The sequence below is a fragment of the Podarcis muralis genome, chromosome 13 (assembly GCF_964188315.1).
Source record: "Podarcis muralis chromosome 13, rPodMur119.hap1.1, whole genome shotgun sequence".
NCBI classification, from domain to species: Eukaryota; Metazoa; Chordata; class Lepidosauria; order Squamata; family Lacertidae; genus Podarcis; species Podarcis muralis.
The window spans coordinates 5,895,764-5,914,943 of record NC_135667.1 but is presented as its reverse complement, the minus strand read 5'-3'; the positions used below and the strand labels follow the sequence as shown (position 1 = coordinate 5,914,943).

The following is a 19,180-nucleotide window of genomic DNA, read 5'->3' as shown; positions in this document are numbered from 1 at the left end:
TCTGTACAATCTCTTCTTCTTCTTTGTTTGTTTGTTTAGTCATTTGGTTTATTGGTTTTATGTACATTCTTTACAAAAGAGGACTTTACAACCAAAATAAACCTTTACAACAAAAAACTTTACAACCAAAAGAAACCCAGACAGAAGCAAGAACTTAACTCTCATGTTTTCATTTGTACTAAATTCTTCTCAAATTTCCTTATTTTACTGTTCATTAACTTCAATCTTCTTCTTTTAATTCCTTGTTCTTGACCTCCTAAATGGCGCATTTGTCCTCTACAGTTTTCCAATTATTGCCTTATACTTTCCTCCCTCTATACCCGTTACTTCCCTTCACCCAGGTGCGATCTTCTCTGGATACTGTTGTGTTAACAGCTATTAAATTCGTTTTCCAGTTTGTATTGTAATGTTCTTTTGTGTCCTTCAGGCTCTTGCATGTTAAATTTAAGCTCTGAAACCAAACCAATATATCCCTGTATGCATTCCCATTTTTGTCAGTTTTTTGATTAGAGCAGCCTCTAGTTTTGTCATCTCCGCAAATTCACAAATTTTAGCTCACCATTCTAGTAATTCAGGTATTTTTTTCTGATTTCCAATTTTGTTTGTCACTACCATTCTAGCCGCTGCTGTTGCGTATAGGAATATGTTCTTTTTGTCCATTTTCTGTACAATCTCATGCAACCAGAAAACTGTAGCGTTGGAAGGCCCTGCAATGCAGGAATCTCAACTAAAGCATCCAGGGCCATCCTCTTCTTCTTTGCCAATCTCTCATAGTAAGATTGTCTTCCATGAACACGGTCTTAACAATGAGTCCGTAAGTGACTGTGGAGGCCAATTCTGGACCCACACGTCCTTCCATAGTGGTGACATAGGTCTCCAGATGGGAGCTGATCACGGTGTGGTTTTGCCAAGCGTGCCTTCCTCTTAGCACGTTTCTCCCTTGCGTCCTGAGTTCGAGTGTCTTCAAAGCCCAGGACACCTTTGGTCAAGGCTGTTCTCCAACTGGAGCGCTCACAGGCCAGTGTTTCCCAGTTGTCAGTTTTTATATTACATTTTAAAAATATGTGCCTTGAGAGAGTCTTTAAAGATCTCTTTTGTATTTTGCTTTCCATTCTTGAGTTGGGAATAGAGTAGTTGCTTTGAGAGGTTGTGGGCTCTCCTTCCTTGGAGGTTTCTCAGCAGAGGTTGGATGGGTGTCTGTCATGGATGCTTTCGTTAAGATTCCTGTATTGCAGGGGGCTGGACTCAGAGTCCCTTCCAACTCTCAAGTTCTAGAATTCTTTTCTTCTTCTTTTTTTGACAAAGTAATAATAAAAAATAAATCAGAATGAAAATGTGCACCCCCACCACCGAGATCATTCCACTGTAACTATCCAACCTCCCAAAAATTCAGCACTTCTTGCGATGGTTTGACCCCTTTCCATTTAAACAATACAAATTCTACAAACGCCCTTCATACCTCCACAAAACCATTTCTTATATTCCCTGTCTTAATAGCACATGTTAATTTATCATTCATAGCTATAGCCCACACCTCTTTATACCATTCTTTCATTTTATATCCTTTCACAGCCCCAGAGTCAGAGGAAGTGGGAGAAAGGCTATGAATAAGACAAGACATGTGACGGCGGTCAAGAGCTGTTGGCCACAGGCCAGACCACAATCATTTACAACATGCTTTGCATTAAAGAAGCTGACATTTGGGAGTGTGAAGAGGGTGGAGGACTTGCTTACAGACTTTTGTTGTATATAAAAAGGTAAAGGTACCCCTGCCCATACGGGCCAGTCTTGCCAGACTCTAGGGTTGTGCGCTCATCTCACTCTATATAGGCCGGGGGCCAGCGCTGTCCGGAGCACTTCCGGGTCACGTGGCCAGCGTGACAAGCTGCATCTGGCGAGCCAGCGCAGCACACGGAACGCCGTTTACCTTCCCGCTGGTAAGCGGTCCCTATTTATCTACTTGCACCCGGGGGTGCTTTCGAACTGCTAGGTTGGCAGGCGCTGGGACCGAATGACGGGAGCGCACCCCGCCGCGGGGATTCGAACTGCCGACCATGCATTCGGCAAGTCCTAGGCGCTGAGGTTTTACCCACAGCACCACCCGCGTCCCTTTGTTGTATATAGAGAGATATAAAATCACATTGTCAGAGGCAAATTGAGTTGAAATACTTTATTGTCACTCGTATAACTTGTATAGAGTGAGATTACACGAGCACCCCCCACTCAGCTCTCTTAGTCTTAATTCCCCTCGTTTACTGACACCCACCCACCAAACCCGAAAGTCAGTTGCCCTGTTGTTATCTTTTCATTCAGCAGCCTAACAGCCCATGGATAGAAGCTGTTCTTTACCCTGTTGGTGCGACTAATCATGCTCCTATATCTTCTGCCTGAGGGCAGGAGATCAAGAAAGTGCTGGCCATGGTGTGAATCATCCCTGAGAATTTTCCTCACTCTTCTGAGGCAACGTACTTCTGCTATTTCATCCAGTGGATTCACGGGACAGCCCATAATATCTTGTGCTGTGTTCACGACCCTCTGTAGGCACTTCCTATCAGATGATGTCAAACCAGCATACCACACCATGATGCAGTATGAAAGGACACTTTCTATTGGGGACCGGTAGAAGGAGATAATCAGATGTTGATTGACATTGTTCTTCTGCAAGACTCTGAGGAGATGGAGTCTCTGTTGGGCTTTCTTAACCACCTGGGTTGTATTTATTTTCCAAGTAAGGTCTTCACTGAGATAAACTCCTAGGAATTTAAAGGAAGAGACTCTCTCCACACAGCCATCCCCGATGTACAGCGGGGTTAGGTCTCCTCTCTTCCTCTGAAAGTCCAACACCATCTCCTTTGTCTTGATGATATTAAGGTGCAAGTTGTTCCCTAGGCACCATGTAGATATTTTTTGGAACTCCCTTCTATACGTTGATTCGTCTCCACCTGTTATTAAACCCATTATGGTGATGTCATCTGCAAACTTAATAATTGCAGCAGGCGGGTCAGATGATGCACAATCGTATGTATACAATGAATACAGGTAGGGACTTAGCACACATCCCTGTGGTATGCCAGTCCTGATTTTTAAGGAATTAGATGTTACACGTCCAATCCTCACTGTTTGTGTCCGATCTATCAGAAAGAATGTTTGAAGCTTTCTTATTCCAGGAACTTAGGCTGGGTACAGACTTATACCTTCAAATCACATTTGAAGAACATTCCTTTCTTCCAAGAATTCAGGGCGCTGTAGCTTGCTAAGGGTTTCCTCAGGTTTGTGACTCTGTGAGAGGGGAAGGGAATAATTTGAGGCAGATTGTCTGGGATTTCTCAGTCAGGGACATGCAAGCCATGGTTAATGGGAAGAGAGGAATGAAATGAGAAGTGAAATTAGGAAGTGGAGAAAGATTGCCAGCCTTGCCTCTTTTCCCGTGTAAAAGGCATTGGCGTCAAGGACACTTTTTTCAAGCCCTCCCTCTGCTTCTCCTTCACGTCACACTTCTTGCTCTGTACGTGTCACAGAGCTGCCCCCAAAAAACCAGTTTCCAAAAATAAGCACAAAAGAGAAAGCGAGGACCACAAGCCAGCATGAGGACCGTTTCATCCTGTGTGATGCTGTGCAAAATAGCTGCGCCTCCATCCGGTGTGACGCTGTGTGTATTGTGCTTGAGAACTGTAAATGAGTGTTTGTGTTTTTCAAAGATCTTTTGTCATCCCCCATTGACTTTAAAAAGCCCCAGCTTCCCTATGTTCCCTATGGTAGGTGCTAACGTGCTCAGCATTTTATCAGTTACCCAATTTCTCTCAGCTTCCACATCTGCATTTGAGAGTGGCCATGACAGCTTCTGCAGAGCAGCTCAGTGCTGCAAGGCATGCTGGGAACTCTTCTTGAGGCCACCCTGGTGGTCAGCCCCGTTTGACACCAGTGGCGCACCCAGAATGCTCAGCAACGCCACTGTGTTTCTTCTCAGTGTGTTTGGAAAGAAGATTACTATTGCAGATGCATCAGCTCAGTGTTGCTGCTGAAGCCGCTTCTTCTAAACTCAGACTTTGAAGCATGGAGCAAATTGGCCATCTCTTTGTCCTCCTGGGTAAGACCCTTTTCTTCTCCCCTCCAACCCCACTCTTTTCCTTCTTCTGGAGCCTCCTATCTACACTTCCCTTCCCACTTTCCACTGTCTGTGTTTACTCAAATCTCCTGCCTCTGTTCTCTGTTTCCAGGTGTGTCTTTAGGGAGGGATGAGCATGTCTCAGGCAAATCATTCACAGCATCCACACAATGTCACTGGCATGGGAAAGTTGGCTCTTTTTAACTTTTAGCTTTCCTGAAAAAACCCCAAAATAAAATCATAACCTCCAGAAATGCGTCAGATTAGGGGGTATTGCTTTGGGAGAAAAAAAATGTGTATGAGGCTATTTAGGAGTCCAGATTATGAAACTTGAAACAATGCCAAAAACGTTTTATATATATATCTAAGCATCACATTTTTCTCCTCTGTTGTTTTTCAGCCTCATTTTTTGCTCCCTCCTGGATGGCGGCCCTTGCAGGTAATCCAGTTAATATAACTTCAAGTACTGAGTGGTAGGCAGATACTGTCTGTTCTTACCTGGGGGGAAAGAGTGCAGAAGAACTCTTCCTGTCTTCACTGAGTAACAAGGTTGTGCTGTCCATCACTGGTGAGAAACGTACTCATCGTGACAGAATTGCATGCATTGATAGAAATGCATGAATTGATGTAGCAATGGGGCAGGACAGTGGCCACGCAGACCAAGGGGAGGCGGGTAGTCGGTGTTGCAGCAGGAGTAGGTGACACGGAAAGAGTTGTTGGAGTAGCTGATTCTGTAATCCTCCCAAAGTCCTATTTCCTTTTCTCATTTATCTGCTTGCTTATTGAGGGGGAGAGAGATTATAGGTCTACAACTCCCATCAGTCATCCACCAAGCAGCTTGATGGGTATTGCAGTCCAACAACATCTGGCAACCCAAGGTTCAAACATGCTTGTTTAGGTGAGCTTTTCTCGAGAAATTATGTTTGTCAAAAATCAAAAGGTTTTGCTGAAAAGTTCCACCAGTTAATGGAATAGAATTATTGGAATGCTGTTCAGGTGATTTTGATAGTGACCCCAAGGAAGTAGATTGTGGAAATCTGTGTGTAGCATTTGTTTAATGCAGGACTAAGAAGGACCAAGGCATTCTTGGCACTAAACAAGCATACCTTGAACCAACCCTCATGTGGATGAGGGACTACAAGAGGGAAGGGGCTGAATGGTATTTCCCCCTTGCACTTCTTCCCTTTCCCCAATGCAGTTCTGCCTCCACCAGCTCCAGAGCTGTCCATCATCCCTCCAAGACAGTCCTTTCTCCAGGGACAACGGTTCAAGTTGAAATGCTCCCACCCGGAAGGGCAGCTGGCAGCCAAGTTCTTATTTTATGAAATGAAGGCAGAACGTGGGTGGACTAAACTCCAAGAACAGTTCAATAATACCCTGGAAATCACTGCAGAATTTCAGGAAATAAAGAAATCATTTGTCTGTGCCTACATGGAAGAAAGCAGTGCAGGACAACTGTCTGAACTGAGTAATCGCATCAACGTTTCCATCCCTGGTGAGTTTATTCAAGGTAGGATTTAGGTTTGATGAGGCCCTAAACTACTGAAGGTAATGGGGCCTTTTGTATTTCCAGCTGTCCTTTGTCAACAACAAATTGTTGCTGTTTTTTGGGTTGAATATATGCTATATGGTAATTTATGAACCTAATAGGTATCTAAAGCCATTTGCACATGTAGAATGTAGGCACCCTATATACAGAAATGAGCAAACCAGCGATATTTTAGGGAGCTGGCTAGCAGGCGGGGCCCATGACTTACATCACAGGAGCCTGCACAACACAAAACACAGTTGCTGTATGTAGGTTTTATTTTCTTTGTTTTTTATCTTATGTTTTGGAAATGTACATCCAGGTTGTTGTTTTTCCTTTAAATTTTTTGGGGGGCCCCAAGAGAGTGGGGCCCTAAGCTATAGCTTGTTTAGCTTATACGTAAATCCGGCACTGATTTTCTTGATTATTTTTCACAGATTTGTTCTCTCCTATTATTTTTTATTATGTAGACTAGTTGGGTATTTATTTCTGTGAATGAAAAGCGGGGTAGAAATCCTTTAATGAAATGGAAGGAAACATACAGTATGTGTCAGTCTTAGAAAGGAAATTGTGAGAAAACAGAAAACCTTTCCCTTTTGCGTTGTTCCCTAAATCTTTGGATGCTTCTCTCCCTCTGCTTCCTGTGGAACCCAGCGTCCTTCCCACCTGCTGAACTTTTTCAGCAACCACAGGAACCTGTTTACAGTCCAGGAGAACGGGTTACCTTGACGTGTTCAGCTCCCGAGGAAATGGACGTGGCAGGATTCAACTTCTACAAGAAACAACATGATCAGAACTACAAGGTGTTGCCAGATCAAGGAAGCGGTCCCTATGCAGCATTCCGTGTGAATAAAAATACTGCTGGAGTATACAGATGCCTATACTGGGTGCAGAATTCACGACAGATGATCCAGTCCCCAATAAGTTCCCCCATCTCTGTAGTCATGACAGGTGAGAGAGTTTCTTCTGCATGCTGATGGAAGAGATCCAAAAGGTCTCAGTGTCTGGCAGGGAGTGGGGAACATGGGAAATGTCAGCCTGGTTATTTTACAAGGTGACAGATTCACAGTCCCTGGACAACATTCACCCCCCTTCTCCAAAGTCATGGACAGCTCAGAAAGTGGCAGAAAAGAAAGCGCAGAGGGTACAAGCTCAGATTACAAGGTGTAGACGTGACGTGGATTAATAGGCAGGGGGTGTATTCCTTAATTGGGAGCACCGCCATTTCTAGGAGAGATGTGTTCTTTATTCTCTTGCTGTGATTATTAAAGTTTATAACTGGTAAGAAGACTCATTTTCCTTTGTTCTGCTTATCTACTGCCACGGGGGAATAAGCCAATTTCCTGAAGCCTGACATGAGTGGTCTGTTAGAGATTCCAAGACCCCGCCAGAGCCACAGATTCCAAGGTTTACTGGAGGGTTTATTGTTAAAATAATTTAACCAGTAAGATGGGTATGCACCAAATTCCTGAAACAGAGGTGTTTAACAAAGATTGTTCTTCCTTTCTCTGTTCTCCTTCTACTTCCTTCTCAGAACACCCTCGTCCCCCAGTCTTAACTGTTTCGCCAGAAAAGGATAGCTACAGAAGAGAGGAGTCCATAAAACTTAGATGTTCAGCTTATGAAAGCCGTGATGTATCAAAGATCCAGTTTTTCAAGGCCAAGAGGCAACTGCAACTCATCAATGTCCCCTCCTCTCTGAACACCTCCACACACATACAACTGCTTCTTCCTCAAGATGGTGGCGATTACTCCTGCAAGTACCACATTGTGGTATCAGGGCGAGAGATCCCATCCAAAGAGAGCAATTCCATCAGGATTTTGGTGTGGGGTGAGGAGGCCTTTCTTTGCAATATGGGTCTCTTGGAGGGGGAAATGGGAAGGTGGACTGAGTTTGGGGGAGGTTGGGCAGGCGAGGAATAGGGAGAATAATTTTGTTAGTAGACTATGTACAGTGGTACCTCGGGTTAAGTACTTAATTCGTTCCAGAGGTTCGTTCTTAACCTGAAACTGTTCTTAACCTGAAGCACCACTTTAGCTAATGGGGGCCTCCTGCCACCACTCTGCTGTCGGAGCACTATTTCTGTTCTCATCCTGAAGTAAAGTTCTTAACCCGAGGTACTATTTCTGGGTTAGCCGAGTCTGTAACCTGAAGCGTATGTAACCCGAGGTACCACTGTACAGAATCCGAAGATCACCCGTAATTTCATAGTCCTTCCAAACTCCCCCTTTCTTCTATTATTTATCAGCTTGCTTGTTTCCAGTCTGCCTTTGAAACGCATTGCCCCTTCCAGGACAACATCGAAGGAAACAAAGGCAGGGTGCCTGCCCCGAGGAACATACAAGGGATGTCATCACATGGGGATCCCTTCTGACCTTAGGATTCTCTTTGATTCTCTCTGCAGATGAACCACTTTCCACAATGCATCCACTGTCCACCCCTGACCAGGCTGTTCTGAGTTTTGCCACCACAACCAGGCCCCCTAGAAAGTCAACACTGGCAACTTCATCAACAAGCTCTTCTCACTACGTCGCCAGAACACCCTCAACACACACAAAGCTCCTTGCATCATGCAACTGCTCTTCGCAGTTGAGTCTACATTATAGCACCTCAACCAGCAGCACCAATGCTCAGGAGAGCAGGAAATCATCCGCCTGCTGTGATCCCAAATCAACCACAGACCAAAAGAAGGACGATTCAGAAAAAGGTACACCCCTCTCATGACCCTGTTTTCTCTCTCTCTCTCTCTTTCTTTCTTTCTTTCTTTCTTTCTTTCTTTCTTTCTTTTTGTATAAAATTGTGATTGTATAGGTAATAAGCCACCCTGAGTACTGCAGTTGCACTAGAAGGGAGCAAAATGTCCAAATAAACAAATAAATAAATAAGGGTTGCGCTGTAAATAACCCACCTGATTCAGCTCAGTGCGGAATATTATTTTCACCCTACGAAAATGAATGGAAGCAGTGCTTCTGCTGCCTGATTTGTTTGCTTTTGTACCGTTATTATTTTTGTCTGGTGGTATTGTTTCATATCTGATGGTACTGTACTGTTATTTTATCATGCGTGGCTATGTTTTAGATGATAAAATAGGAATTTTATGATGTTGCCATGCTTCCGTTTGAGAGGGCCGACCTGAAAGGCAGCCTATAACTACAGAATATGGATGGTTGCAAAGGATAATATTTAGAAAGGGACAATCAATGGACCTTCAGAGACCAGGGAGGGAAGAGGAAGGGTGGAAGATAGAATGGCCAAAGAGGGGAATATGTGGAGCAGCAAAGTTCATAGATACTAGCCAAGTCTTTGTTTTGTAACAATTGCCTAGTTCTAGTCAGTTGACTAGTTCTCTGATCAATAACCCCGTTCTGATCAACAGCAATTCTCTTGCAGGTTCATATCCTTGTCTAATCTCACTGGCCATTAGATGTGGCACCTGTGGATGTCTCCTCCTCCTGGTGTTTGTTGTCTGCATTTATAGGAGGAAGTACAAAGGTATTTGGCAAGGCAGGGGAAGCTGAGCCTGGGGAGGTCGACATCCCAGGAAGAATGCAGATGTGGGTGGAAATAACACCTGGTGGATTCGTCACAGCCAGAATTATCACTAACTGCTTATGCAGAGCATGCCTTCTTCATTTTTTTATTTTTACAAAGTAATAATAAATAAGAATGAAAACGTGCACCCCACCACCAAGATCATTCCATTGCAACTATCCAACCTCCCAAAATTTCAACCCCCTTTCGATGGTTTGACCCCTTTCCATTTTAACAGTACAAATTCTACAAACACCTTCCATATCTCCTCAAAATCATTTGTATACAGTTAAACCAAGTTTTTTTACTTCCTGTTAGAGCTCCTCATATTTGTTCTTTACTTCTGCCATCGTGTTTGTCCTCATCTCTTCAACAGCAGCCTGACACACCAAAACCTGCATTTGTGGGAGAAGCTATTTCCATCAGTATTTTTTATCAGGAGAAACCTCGCCTGTTCCATTTCTGTGTGTCAGGTTGCTGTTAGAAGCACAGCAGCAGGGTTATAAAAGGGAGCAGCCCCATCTATTTCTCCAGGACAGAGATCTGAAATTCTTTGCAAGGCCCTCTCCATGGGGCTGCCATTGAAGACTGTTCAAACCTCCTGTGGTTTCAAAAGACAGCAACTTATAAAGAGCACATCCTGTCAGCCTTTGTAAGACCCTTTCAGACTCTCTGTTTGTTTCAGATTCAAAATGATGGCCTCTTGGCCCTCAAAGCCCTAAACAACAACCATCCTTTAATTCCCCCCTTTATTTACCCATTAAGAATTACATACAATGAACTACATTGTTCTGTTGTAAAAGAAAAAATCTTCACAATAAGAGGCTAGAAAAGGAGAAAAAAGAAAAAGAAGAGAAAAGAAAGCATAAAGAAAAAATTAAACGAAAAATCTTATGAAAAACGTACAATAAATTCAAACCATCATCGACATTATTATAAACATATATTTCCTGTAAGAAATCCTTTTATCTTCAGCTTATCGATTTCTCCTTGCCACTCTTACTTTCTTATCTATACCTGATCTCTAGCTTTATACCTTGATTTATTTGATGACTACCTTCTACTACTACAGTGGTACCTCGGGTTAAGTACTTAATTCGTTCCGGAGGTCCGTTCTTAACCTGAAACTGTTCTTAACCTGAAGCACCACTTTAGCTAATGGGGCCTCCTGCTGCCGCTGCGCTGCCAGAGCACGATTTCTGTTCTCATCCTGAAGCAAAGTTCTTAACCCGAGGTACTATTTCTGAGTTAGCGGAGTCCGTAACCTGAAGCGTATGTAACCTGAAGCGTATGTAACCTGAGGTACCACTGTATGTGGTTTCTAATTTCATATATCTTAAAATTTCTGCATTCATTTTTACTCAGTGGAGAACTATTCTCTTATCTCTGTGGAATTTAGTCTATTCTCAGCCAAGTGTCATCACTGGAACCGTGTTGCATCATGTAATTTTTAAAAACATCCCATTCTTTTTTTTAATCCTATCTCCCGAATAGTTTCTTATGAATTCTGTTAATTTTGCTAATTCAAGATATTCACATAGCTTTAGGTGCCATTCTTCTTTTGTCAGTATTACATTACTTTTCCAATACTTTGCTATAAGAATCCTGGCAGGCGTAGTAGCATAAAGAAAAACTCTTTTATTAGCTTTTGGGATGTTTGTTGTAAAAATACCTAATAAAATAATTTTGTTTTTTTAGGAAGTGTATATTTTAACATTTTCTTTAATTTTTCATATATTGTGTCCCCCAAAAATATGTTGGTGGTATAGTGGTGAGCATAGCTGCCTTCCATCCTTGATATTTCACCCACTTCTCGTGAGTGTTGCAGCACTATTCCCCGCCAAGCAATGTAAAGTGCAGCATTCTAGAGGATATTGCGCCTTACATGCTCTAAATGTGAGAACCCCTGGTGCCCTGTCTTTGTGTCTCCTTCTTCGCTTAAGAGTCACACACATTCACAAACTTTTTCTTTTCTTTTCTCAGATAAGAGAGTGATCACAGCAAGGTGAGTGAGTACGAAAACTGGGGGCAGCTGTCAGAAGCAGCTTCCTCCAGGCTGTTAGACATGGCGCTGCGGTTTGTGTGGCCCATCGTCAGAGGAGTCGGGACTGCTGTGCGCTTAAAAGCAGAAGCAGGGACATGCAGTCAGGAGTGACAAGAGGCTGCAAGGGTGTGGCTGCTTAAAAAAAGCCACCTTTTTGAAAGAAGATAAAAAGAACTTTTTAGCACAAGGCAAAAGGGAGTCATTTGGCCCAGCCTCCATTTTCCAACTGTAGCCAGCCAGATGCCTCTGGGAAGCCCACCAGAAGGCCATTCCTAATTCCTGCTCCCCTGGGTTTCAGAGATAGAATCATAGAATTCTGAGGATCATCTAGTTCAGGCATCCCCAAACTCGGCCCTCCTGATGTTTTGGGACTACAACTTCCATCATCCCTAGCTAACAGGACCAGTAGTCAGGGATGATGGGAACTGCAGACCCAAAACATCTGGAGGGCTAAATTTGGGGGTGCCTGATGTAGTCCAACCCCCTGCAATGCAGGAATATGCAGCTGCCCCATACGGGGATCAAACCTGCAACCTTGGCATCATCAGCACCACGCTCTAGTCAACTGAGCTATCCAAGTAGAAGGACCGATAGGACAAGTTTGAGGGTGGCAGATAAGAAGGGGGAAATACATAAAAAAAAAAAACAATTGTCCAGTAGCACCTTGGAGACCAGCTAAGTTTGTTCTTGGTATGAGCTTTCGTGTGCATGCACACTTCTTCAGATACACTGAAACAGAAGTCACCAGACCCTTATATATAGTGAGAAGTTGGGGAGGGGTATTACTCAGAAGGGTGGTGGGAATGGGTGATTGGCTGATAGGTGTCGACTGTTTGCCACTATCAGCCAATCATCCATTCCCACCACCCTTCTGAGTAATACCCCTCCCCACCCTCTCACTATATATAAAGGTCTGGTGACTTCTGTTTCAGTGTATCTGAAGAAGTGTGCATGCACACGAAAGCTCATACCAAGAACAAACTCAGTCGGTCTCTAAGGTGCTACTGGACAATTTTATAAATTTCTAAAAATATATTTCTACTGCGTCAGACCAACACCGCTACCTACCTGATTCAGGAGGGGGAAATGATTGGCATGTTGGAGAGAAGGGAAGATGTCTGTAAGGGATGGGGTGGCTGGGACAGGGACAGAGCCAGTGGACAGGGAAAGTTGGGGGCAGAAGGGGCGAAGGGAGCAGAGCAGGATTCCAGGTTGCTGGAGGCAGGGCTAGATGACCCTTGGGGATCCATTCCAACTCTATGATTCTATTATTCTAGTTTCTATTCTGGACCCAGGAGGGCAGGCAGCTCCTGCTACATGGTTCTGTCCTCAGACAGATGGTTTGATGGCAGTTTGGACTTCTCACAAGAGGGGGATTCCTTGAGTTACTTGGCCGTTCGCCTTTGCTGTGAGCTACTGTGTGTATTCGCTGTGTAAGAAACTGGGACGGAAACTGTGGAAACATTTAAAAATAAAATAAAATAGTTTAGCGAGGTTATTTCGCCCTCCATTCATGGCTGGGATTGGGAGATTCTTTCTGTCTTTCATATTGAAACCATCACTTCCTCCATGAAACCTTTGACAATACAATAACTCCCCCCCCCCCCCAATTTCTATTTAAGGAAATAGAAACTGAGCTATGGAATTGGCTGCTACAGGATGTGGTTTAGATGCCTTTTGAAAAGAGGTACATTCGTGAAGAATATTCTGCCAAAACATTTTAGTCATGACAGCTAGGTAGATCTTCACTGTGCAGAAGCAGTCTACCTCTGAATTGCCGTGCACTGGAGATAAGCAAAAGAGGAGGGTGGCCTGTTTGTGAGTTGCCCAGGAGTGTCCAGCTGGTTGCTGTCAAAACTGGATGATGCAAACCCTCAATTTGCTCCCAACAGCCTTGGGGGGATCACCATTCTTTGAACATGTCCCTCAATTTCCTTCTCCTTTTCAGGACTCAGACGCCTTTTACTGCCTTGCTGCCCCCTGCTCTGCCTCAGCCCCCAATATCGCAATCATGGATGGAGAGCGGAGCCAAACCGGCGGAAGACCAGGAGGAAGGTCTCTACAACAACATTCCCCTTCAGGGCAAGAAGAGAGCGGAATGATACAGAGATTCTGAAGAAGAATGAGCCATCGGGGAGATTAAAATGTTCAGATGGGGATTTACGACCAGGGAGATGGGGTGGAAGGGGTCAGGGAAGAGGGCAGTGTTCCGCCTTCCCCTGCCTATTCCAGCATACGGCTTGGCTCACTTTCTGCAGCTCTTTCCTCAAGAGCAGGGGTCAGCAAACTTTTTCAGCAGGGGGCCGATCCACTGTCCCTCAGACCTTGTGGGGGGGCCGGACTATATTTTGAAGGGAAAAATATGAACGACTTCCTATGCCCCACAAATAACCCAGAGATGCATTTTAAAGAAAAGGACACATTCTACTCATGTAAAAACACACTGATTCCCGGATTGTCCGCGGGCCGGGTTTAGAAGGCCATTGAGCCGGATCCGGCCCCCGGGCCTTTGTTTGCCTACGCATGCTCAAGAGTTAGTCTGTCTAAAATACTTTGCCCCGTTGTCCAATCTCAATATTTTGATCTTGGATTATTTTTGTTGTATGTTTATATTTTTTTAAATCAAATAAAAAAATTATATAATGTGACCTGTTTGGGTATTTTCTTTGTAATTAAAGAAATCTTTCAAATAAATAAGTACCGGTAAATCGAAACTTTTTCTTTTGTTTCAGTCTCATTTTCTCTTCTTTCCTGTATGGTGTCCTTTGGAGATAAGATGAAAACTGATGCATCCCTGAAGCCAAGCTATTCCCCTGAAAGTATTCCCTCGCGAGACAGAAAGACAGCCTGCACACATGGGCATAGCCAGGATTTTTGTTAGGAGCGGGGAGAGACTATGTTGGCGGGAAGGGGGGGGGGCAGAATGGATGTGATTGGTCAGTTAGTTAGGAATTTCTATTGTTTTACTTGATCGGGTTCCAAACAGTTCATTAAATAGCTCTGCATCACCCAGCTTTCTCTTGATCCGTTCAGAAGATCATGCAAGATCTTAATGCAGAACTAAGTTCCATTCAGGAACAGCCTTTGCACAGTGAACAGTATTGTTCACTCGATAAAAATGAAAGCTAAAGTAAAAGGCAGTAAGGACTTGCAAACTGAAAAGGAAAGCGTAATGATAAAAGGAAAAACTGATAATGAATGCCCCCCCCCAAACCCTCCAATTGACAATTATAGGCAATGAATCATTGCTTTGTGAACTGAAATCATCACAAGCAGTACACTCTCAATCACAGTCCCAGAAACCCTTTAAACCATGGGTAGGCTAACTAAGGCCCGGGGGCCTGATCCGGCCCAATCACCTTCTAAACCCGGCCCGTGGACGGTCCGGTAATCAGCGTATTTTTACATGAGTAGAATGTGTGCTTTTATTTAAAATGCCTCTCTGGGTTATTATTGGGGCATAGGAATTTGTTCATATTTTTTCCTTCAAAATATAGTCAGGTTAGGTAATTCTGTCTTTATAATTCCCCAAAGAAAAGCCTCTGTTTTTCTTTTTCACAAAGGTTATTTTAAACACCCTGTTCATTTCTTTATATATCATTTTCCTTTTCTCTGTACTAGAATGGGAAAACCCCAATCTCTCTGTCTCTGTCTGTCTTTCTGTCTGTCTCAATCCTTTTCTCCCCACTTCTTTCCTTCCAATCTCCTGATCTTCCTTTGGCTATCCGTCTATGCAGGTAAAGTTGAATTCTGTTCTTCCTTTCTTGCATCCTGCTGCACATTGTTCCATTTGGGTTGCTTCAAGAACTTTGACCGCAGAGAAAAACAGGTGATGGCACAGCAAGATCAGAGGTGATTAGCAGTTCCTAGATGGAGCTGGATAAAGTTTGTGGTTATGGCTAAAGCCTACAGGCTGAGATCTGCACACAGCTCAGGGTGTGTGTCTACACAATGGGCTGGAATCGATGGTGTGATGTTGTGCTTCCTGTCTTTAGTCTTTGCTTTGAGAAGACAGACTCCGGCAAGGCCGGTTCATTGTCTCTCTTGGGACAGAAACCAGAGAGAAGGTGGATTTGGGGCTCCAGCCGTGGTTGTTCTTCCAGGGATACTGACTGAGGATGAAGTCTGCTGCTTTGGTGACAGGTTGGTGACCTCTCTGCCCAACTCAGATTGGAAATTTGCCGTCTATCTCACATTCACACTGCATCTCTCCTTTGCTCTTCACTTCCAGTCTGTCTCCAGATCCTCATCGGGAGATCAGTCCAGGCAGGTAAAGTGGATTTCCGTTCTTCTTTCAACTTTTGTGATAGGAGACAGAAGCTCTATGGGATGTAGGAGTGTCACATTTTGCATGATTGGGTGGATGGCAGCTAACAGATTGAGGCTGAATCCTGACAAGACAGAAGTAGTGTTTTGGGGGACAGAGGGCGGGCAGGTGTGGAGGACTCCCTGGTTCTGAATGGGGTAACTGTGCCCCTGAAGGACCAGGTGTCCAGCCTGGGAGTCATTTTGGACTCACCGCTGTCCATGGAGGCGCAGGTCAATTCTGTGTCCAGGGCAGCTTTCTACCAGCTCCATCTGGTATGCAGGATGAGACCCTCCCTGCCCACAGACTGTCTGGCCAGAGTGATCCATGCTCTGGTTATCTCCCACTTAGACTTCACTGCATTTTACGTGGGGCTACCTTTGAAGGTGACCTGGAAACTACAACTAATCCAGAATGTGGCAGCCAGACTGGTCACTGGGAGTGGCCACTGATATCATGTAACACTGGTCCTGAAAGACCAACATTGACTCCCAGTATGTTTCCGAGCACAATTCAAAGTGTTGGTGCCGACATTGAAAGCTCTAAACAGCCTCTGCCCAGTATACCTGAAGGAGCATCTCCACTCACATCATTCAGCCCGGACACTGAGGTCCAGCTCTGAGGGCCTTCTGGCCCTTCCCTCACTGTGAGAAGTGAGGTTCCAGGGAACCAGGCAGAGGGCCTTCTCAGTAGTGGCTCCCGCCCTGTGGAATGCCCTCCCATCAGATACCAAGGAAATAAACAACTATCTGAGTTTTAGAAGACATCTGAAACAGCCCTGTTTAGGGAAGTTTTTAATGCTGTGACATCATATTGGTGGTGAAAGGGAGAAGGGAGGAGAGAGAGATTTTCAATATCTAATTTCGAGTTTACGAGGCATTGGAGTAAAGGATGGAATGGGATGCGTTGGGACAGTCAATCCCAAGCAGTAATCAAAGTTGAGGATAATTCAGAGGGAAATTATCAGGTATCTCCCTCTTTTTCTCAGATACTGTGGCTGCACATCCATCAGGCCCTTGGCTGTCTCTCTTACCTCCACACAACACTTTTGCTCGAGGAGAACTGGCTTCATTGATGTGCTCCCTCCCAGAAGGACAGAGGGCAACGGAGTTCTATTTCTATGAAAAGAGAGGAGGTGTACCAGTCATGTATGGACAACAGGCGGAAAATATCTTGGAGGTTTCCACAAAATACCTGGAAACAAACAAAACATTTGTCTGTGCTTACCTGGGGGAAAAGAGTTCAGGAGGACTCTTCCGGTCTTCACTGAGTAATGAGGTTGTGCTGTCCATCACTGGTGAGAAAAGTACTCTTTGTGACAGAATTGCATGCACGAAAGCTAAGCCAGCTTGGGGATCATGGCTCCTACTCTGCCCAAGCCGTTTTGGTAGTTGTAACTGTGAGAGAGATGAAAGGAGCTCTGGCCAAGATCTCTCAGCATAGTCACAAAACTGCCACCATCATAGTTGCTAGGGGAAGCCAACAGAGTACAATACTGAAGATTCAAGTCTGTCGTGAAGATGAGCTTTAATGTGATGTAGCAAAGGGGCAGGTTTATTTTAAGCAGTTCTTCAGTCTTGGGGGGCACAGATATTGTTGCTGCTCTACAACTCCCATCATCCCCTGCCAACGTAGCAGAAGTTGTAGTTCAACAACATCTGGGGGCCCAAGGTTGAAGAACTGTGTAAGCCTTTGCTTACGTAGCTGGAAACAGAGCTTGAGGAATATTCTGGTCTTCACCAAGGTGAGGAACATTCTCTTTGTGAATGAATGATACACACAAAGTCTAAACCATCTGGGTGATTCTGCCCAAACCATTCTGTTGTTTTTGCCAGGTCCAAGGAAGACAAAGCAAGGTCCCTGAATATTGTCACAAAGTCAACATCCTCCTGGTTCCTTAGGGAAGGCAAGAGAGCACTATTGCTATAACATTGCTTCATGTTTTCAATATAGCTGAATGTTAAGGAGAGGTGCTGGGGGGATTGGTCTGGAAGTTGCACAGTCTCATATTGTAGCCCTAATCTTATATATGGGGAATTCTCTGCCAAAGATTCCTGGACCCTATCCAGAACATAAATCTTGTTAGCTGACAATAGGAACTAGTGTTACTTCAATTTGAGTCTGTATCATTGAATTCCTGGGAGACAGAAGTGCTTAAGAAGCTAGCCACAAAAACTTCTCTTCCTTTCTCTCTGCTCCCTTAATTTCCCTTTCAGACCTTCCCCGTGCTCCAGTTTTCTCTGTTTCTCCAAAGAAGGATGTCTATACAAGTGGGGAATCTGTGGAACTCAAGTGCTCATCTTCCGAAACCCGTCATGTATCAAGGACCCAGTTTTTCAGGGACCAACTGGATCTGTATTCAGTCAAGCCCTCCTTTCCCTCCTCTCTGAACAACATCACACACACCCTGCGCCTGGTTATTCAAGATGGTGGAGATTACTCCTGCAGGTACCACATTGTGGAATCTGGGCGAGAGATTGCATCCAGAGAGAGCAACTCCATCAGGATTTCACTACCGGGTGAGGAGGTCTTTCTTTGCAATACGGATCTCTTGGAAGTTGAAGTGGGAAGCTGGATTGAAACTGAGCAGTTTGGCTGGTCAAAGGAAGAGGAGGGGGATTTTATTAATAGAATTTGAATATGTACAAAATTCAAATATCATCAGAAATTCTGTAGTCCTCCCAAAGTCCTATTTCCTTTTCTCATTAATCTGCTTGCTTACTGAGGGGGAGAGAGATTATAGGTCTACAACTCCCATCAGTCATCCACCAAGCAGCTTGATGGGTATTGCAGTCCAACAACATCTGGCAACCCATGGTTCAAACATGCTTCTTTAGGTGAGCTTATCTCATGAAATTATGTTTCTCATAAATCAAAAGGTTTTGTTGAAATGTTCCTCCAGTTAATTACATGGAATTATTAGAATGTTGTTTTGATAGTGACCCCAAGGAAGTAGATTGTGGAAATCTGTGTGTAGCATTTGTTTAATGCAGGACTGAGAAGGACCAAGGCATTCTTGGCGCTAAACAGGCATACCTTGAACCAACAACTCATTTAAAGAATTTGTGGATGAGGAACCAAAGGAGAATAGCTTAAGGAAGAGGCTGAATGGCATTTCCCCCTTGCACTTCTTCCCTTTCCCCAATGCAGTTCTGCCTCCACCAGCTCCAGAGCTGTCCATCATCCCTCCAAGACAGACCTTTCTCCAGGGACAACGGATCACGTTGAAATGCTCCCCTCCGGAAGGGCAGCTGGCAGCCAAGTTCTTCTTTTATGAAATTAAAGCAGATGGTAATTACACTAGACCCCAAGAACAGTTCGATAATACCCTGGAAATTACTGCAGGATTTCAGGAAATAAAGAAATCATTTGTCTGTGCCTACTCGGAAGAAAACAGTGCAGGAAAACTGTCTGAACGGAGTAACCACATTGAGGTTTCCATTATAGGTGAGTTAAGTTTGGCTAGTTCATATCATCAGAAGGCAGAGGGCCTTCTTGGTAGTGGCACCCACTAGGAAATAAACAACTACTTGACTTCTAGAAGACACCTAAAGGCGCCTTCCTTGAGAATTTTTTTAATATTTGATGTCTTATCATGTTTATAATATTATATTGTGAGCCGCCCAGAGTGGCTGGGGAGACCCAGCCAGATGGGCGGGGTATAG

The 19,180-nt window shown here is 44.2% G+C and overlaps 3 protein-coding genes and 1 long non-coding RNA gene across 4 annotated transcripts in view; 3 read left to right on the top strand and 1 right to left on the bottom strand.

Annotated features, from left to right (window-relative positions):
* The window catches only part of LOC114582386 (uncharacterized), a 108,310-nt gene that overhangs the window by 57,458 nt on the left and 31,672 nt on the right, over positions 1 to 19,180 (bottom strand). The gene's annotated exons all lie outside the window — the stretch shown is intronic.
* On the top strand, positions 4,589 to 7,466 carry LOC144325053 (uncharacterized). Its single transcript, XR_013390339.1, has 3 exons — positions 4,589 to 5,600; positions 6,288 to 6,584; positions 7,168 to 7,466. It is a non-coding gene; the product is annotated as an uncharacterized LOC144325053 (long non-coding RNA).
* On the top strand, positions 8,056 to 13,571 carry LOC114582455 (uncharacterized). Its single transcript, XM_077917767.1, has 4 exons — positions 8,056 to 8,341; positions 9,025 to 9,126; positions 11,149 to 11,170; positions 13,158 to 13,571. Exons 1-4 carry the CDS (start codon positions 8,056 to 8,058, stop codon positions 13,309 to 13,311), a joined length of 564 nt encoding a protein of 187 aa, XP_077773893.1. The 3' UTR covers positions 13,312 to 13,571.
* On the top strand, positions 16,464 to 18,153 carry LOC144325190 (uncharacterized; the record flags this gene model as incomplete). Its single annotated transcript, XM_077917766.1, has 2 exons — positions 16,464 to 16,812; positions 17,732 to 18,153. Coding segments are annotated over 2 exons (771 nt in total), but the record flags the coding sequence as incomplete, so codon positions are not given.

Coding starts and splice junctions, on each gene's coding strand:
- LOC114582455 (XM_077917767.1), top strand. CDS start 8,056: ATGCATCCACTGTCCACCCCTGACCAGGCTGTTCTGAGTTTTGCCACC. Junction 8,342..9,024: donor GAAGGACGATTCAGAAAAAG/GTACACCCCTCT, acceptor ATTCTCTTGCAG/GTTCATATCCTTGTCTAATC. Junction 11,171..13,157: donor AAGAGAGTGATCACAGCAAG/GTGAGTGAGTAC, acceptor TCTCCTTTTCAG/GACTCAGACGCCTTTTACTG.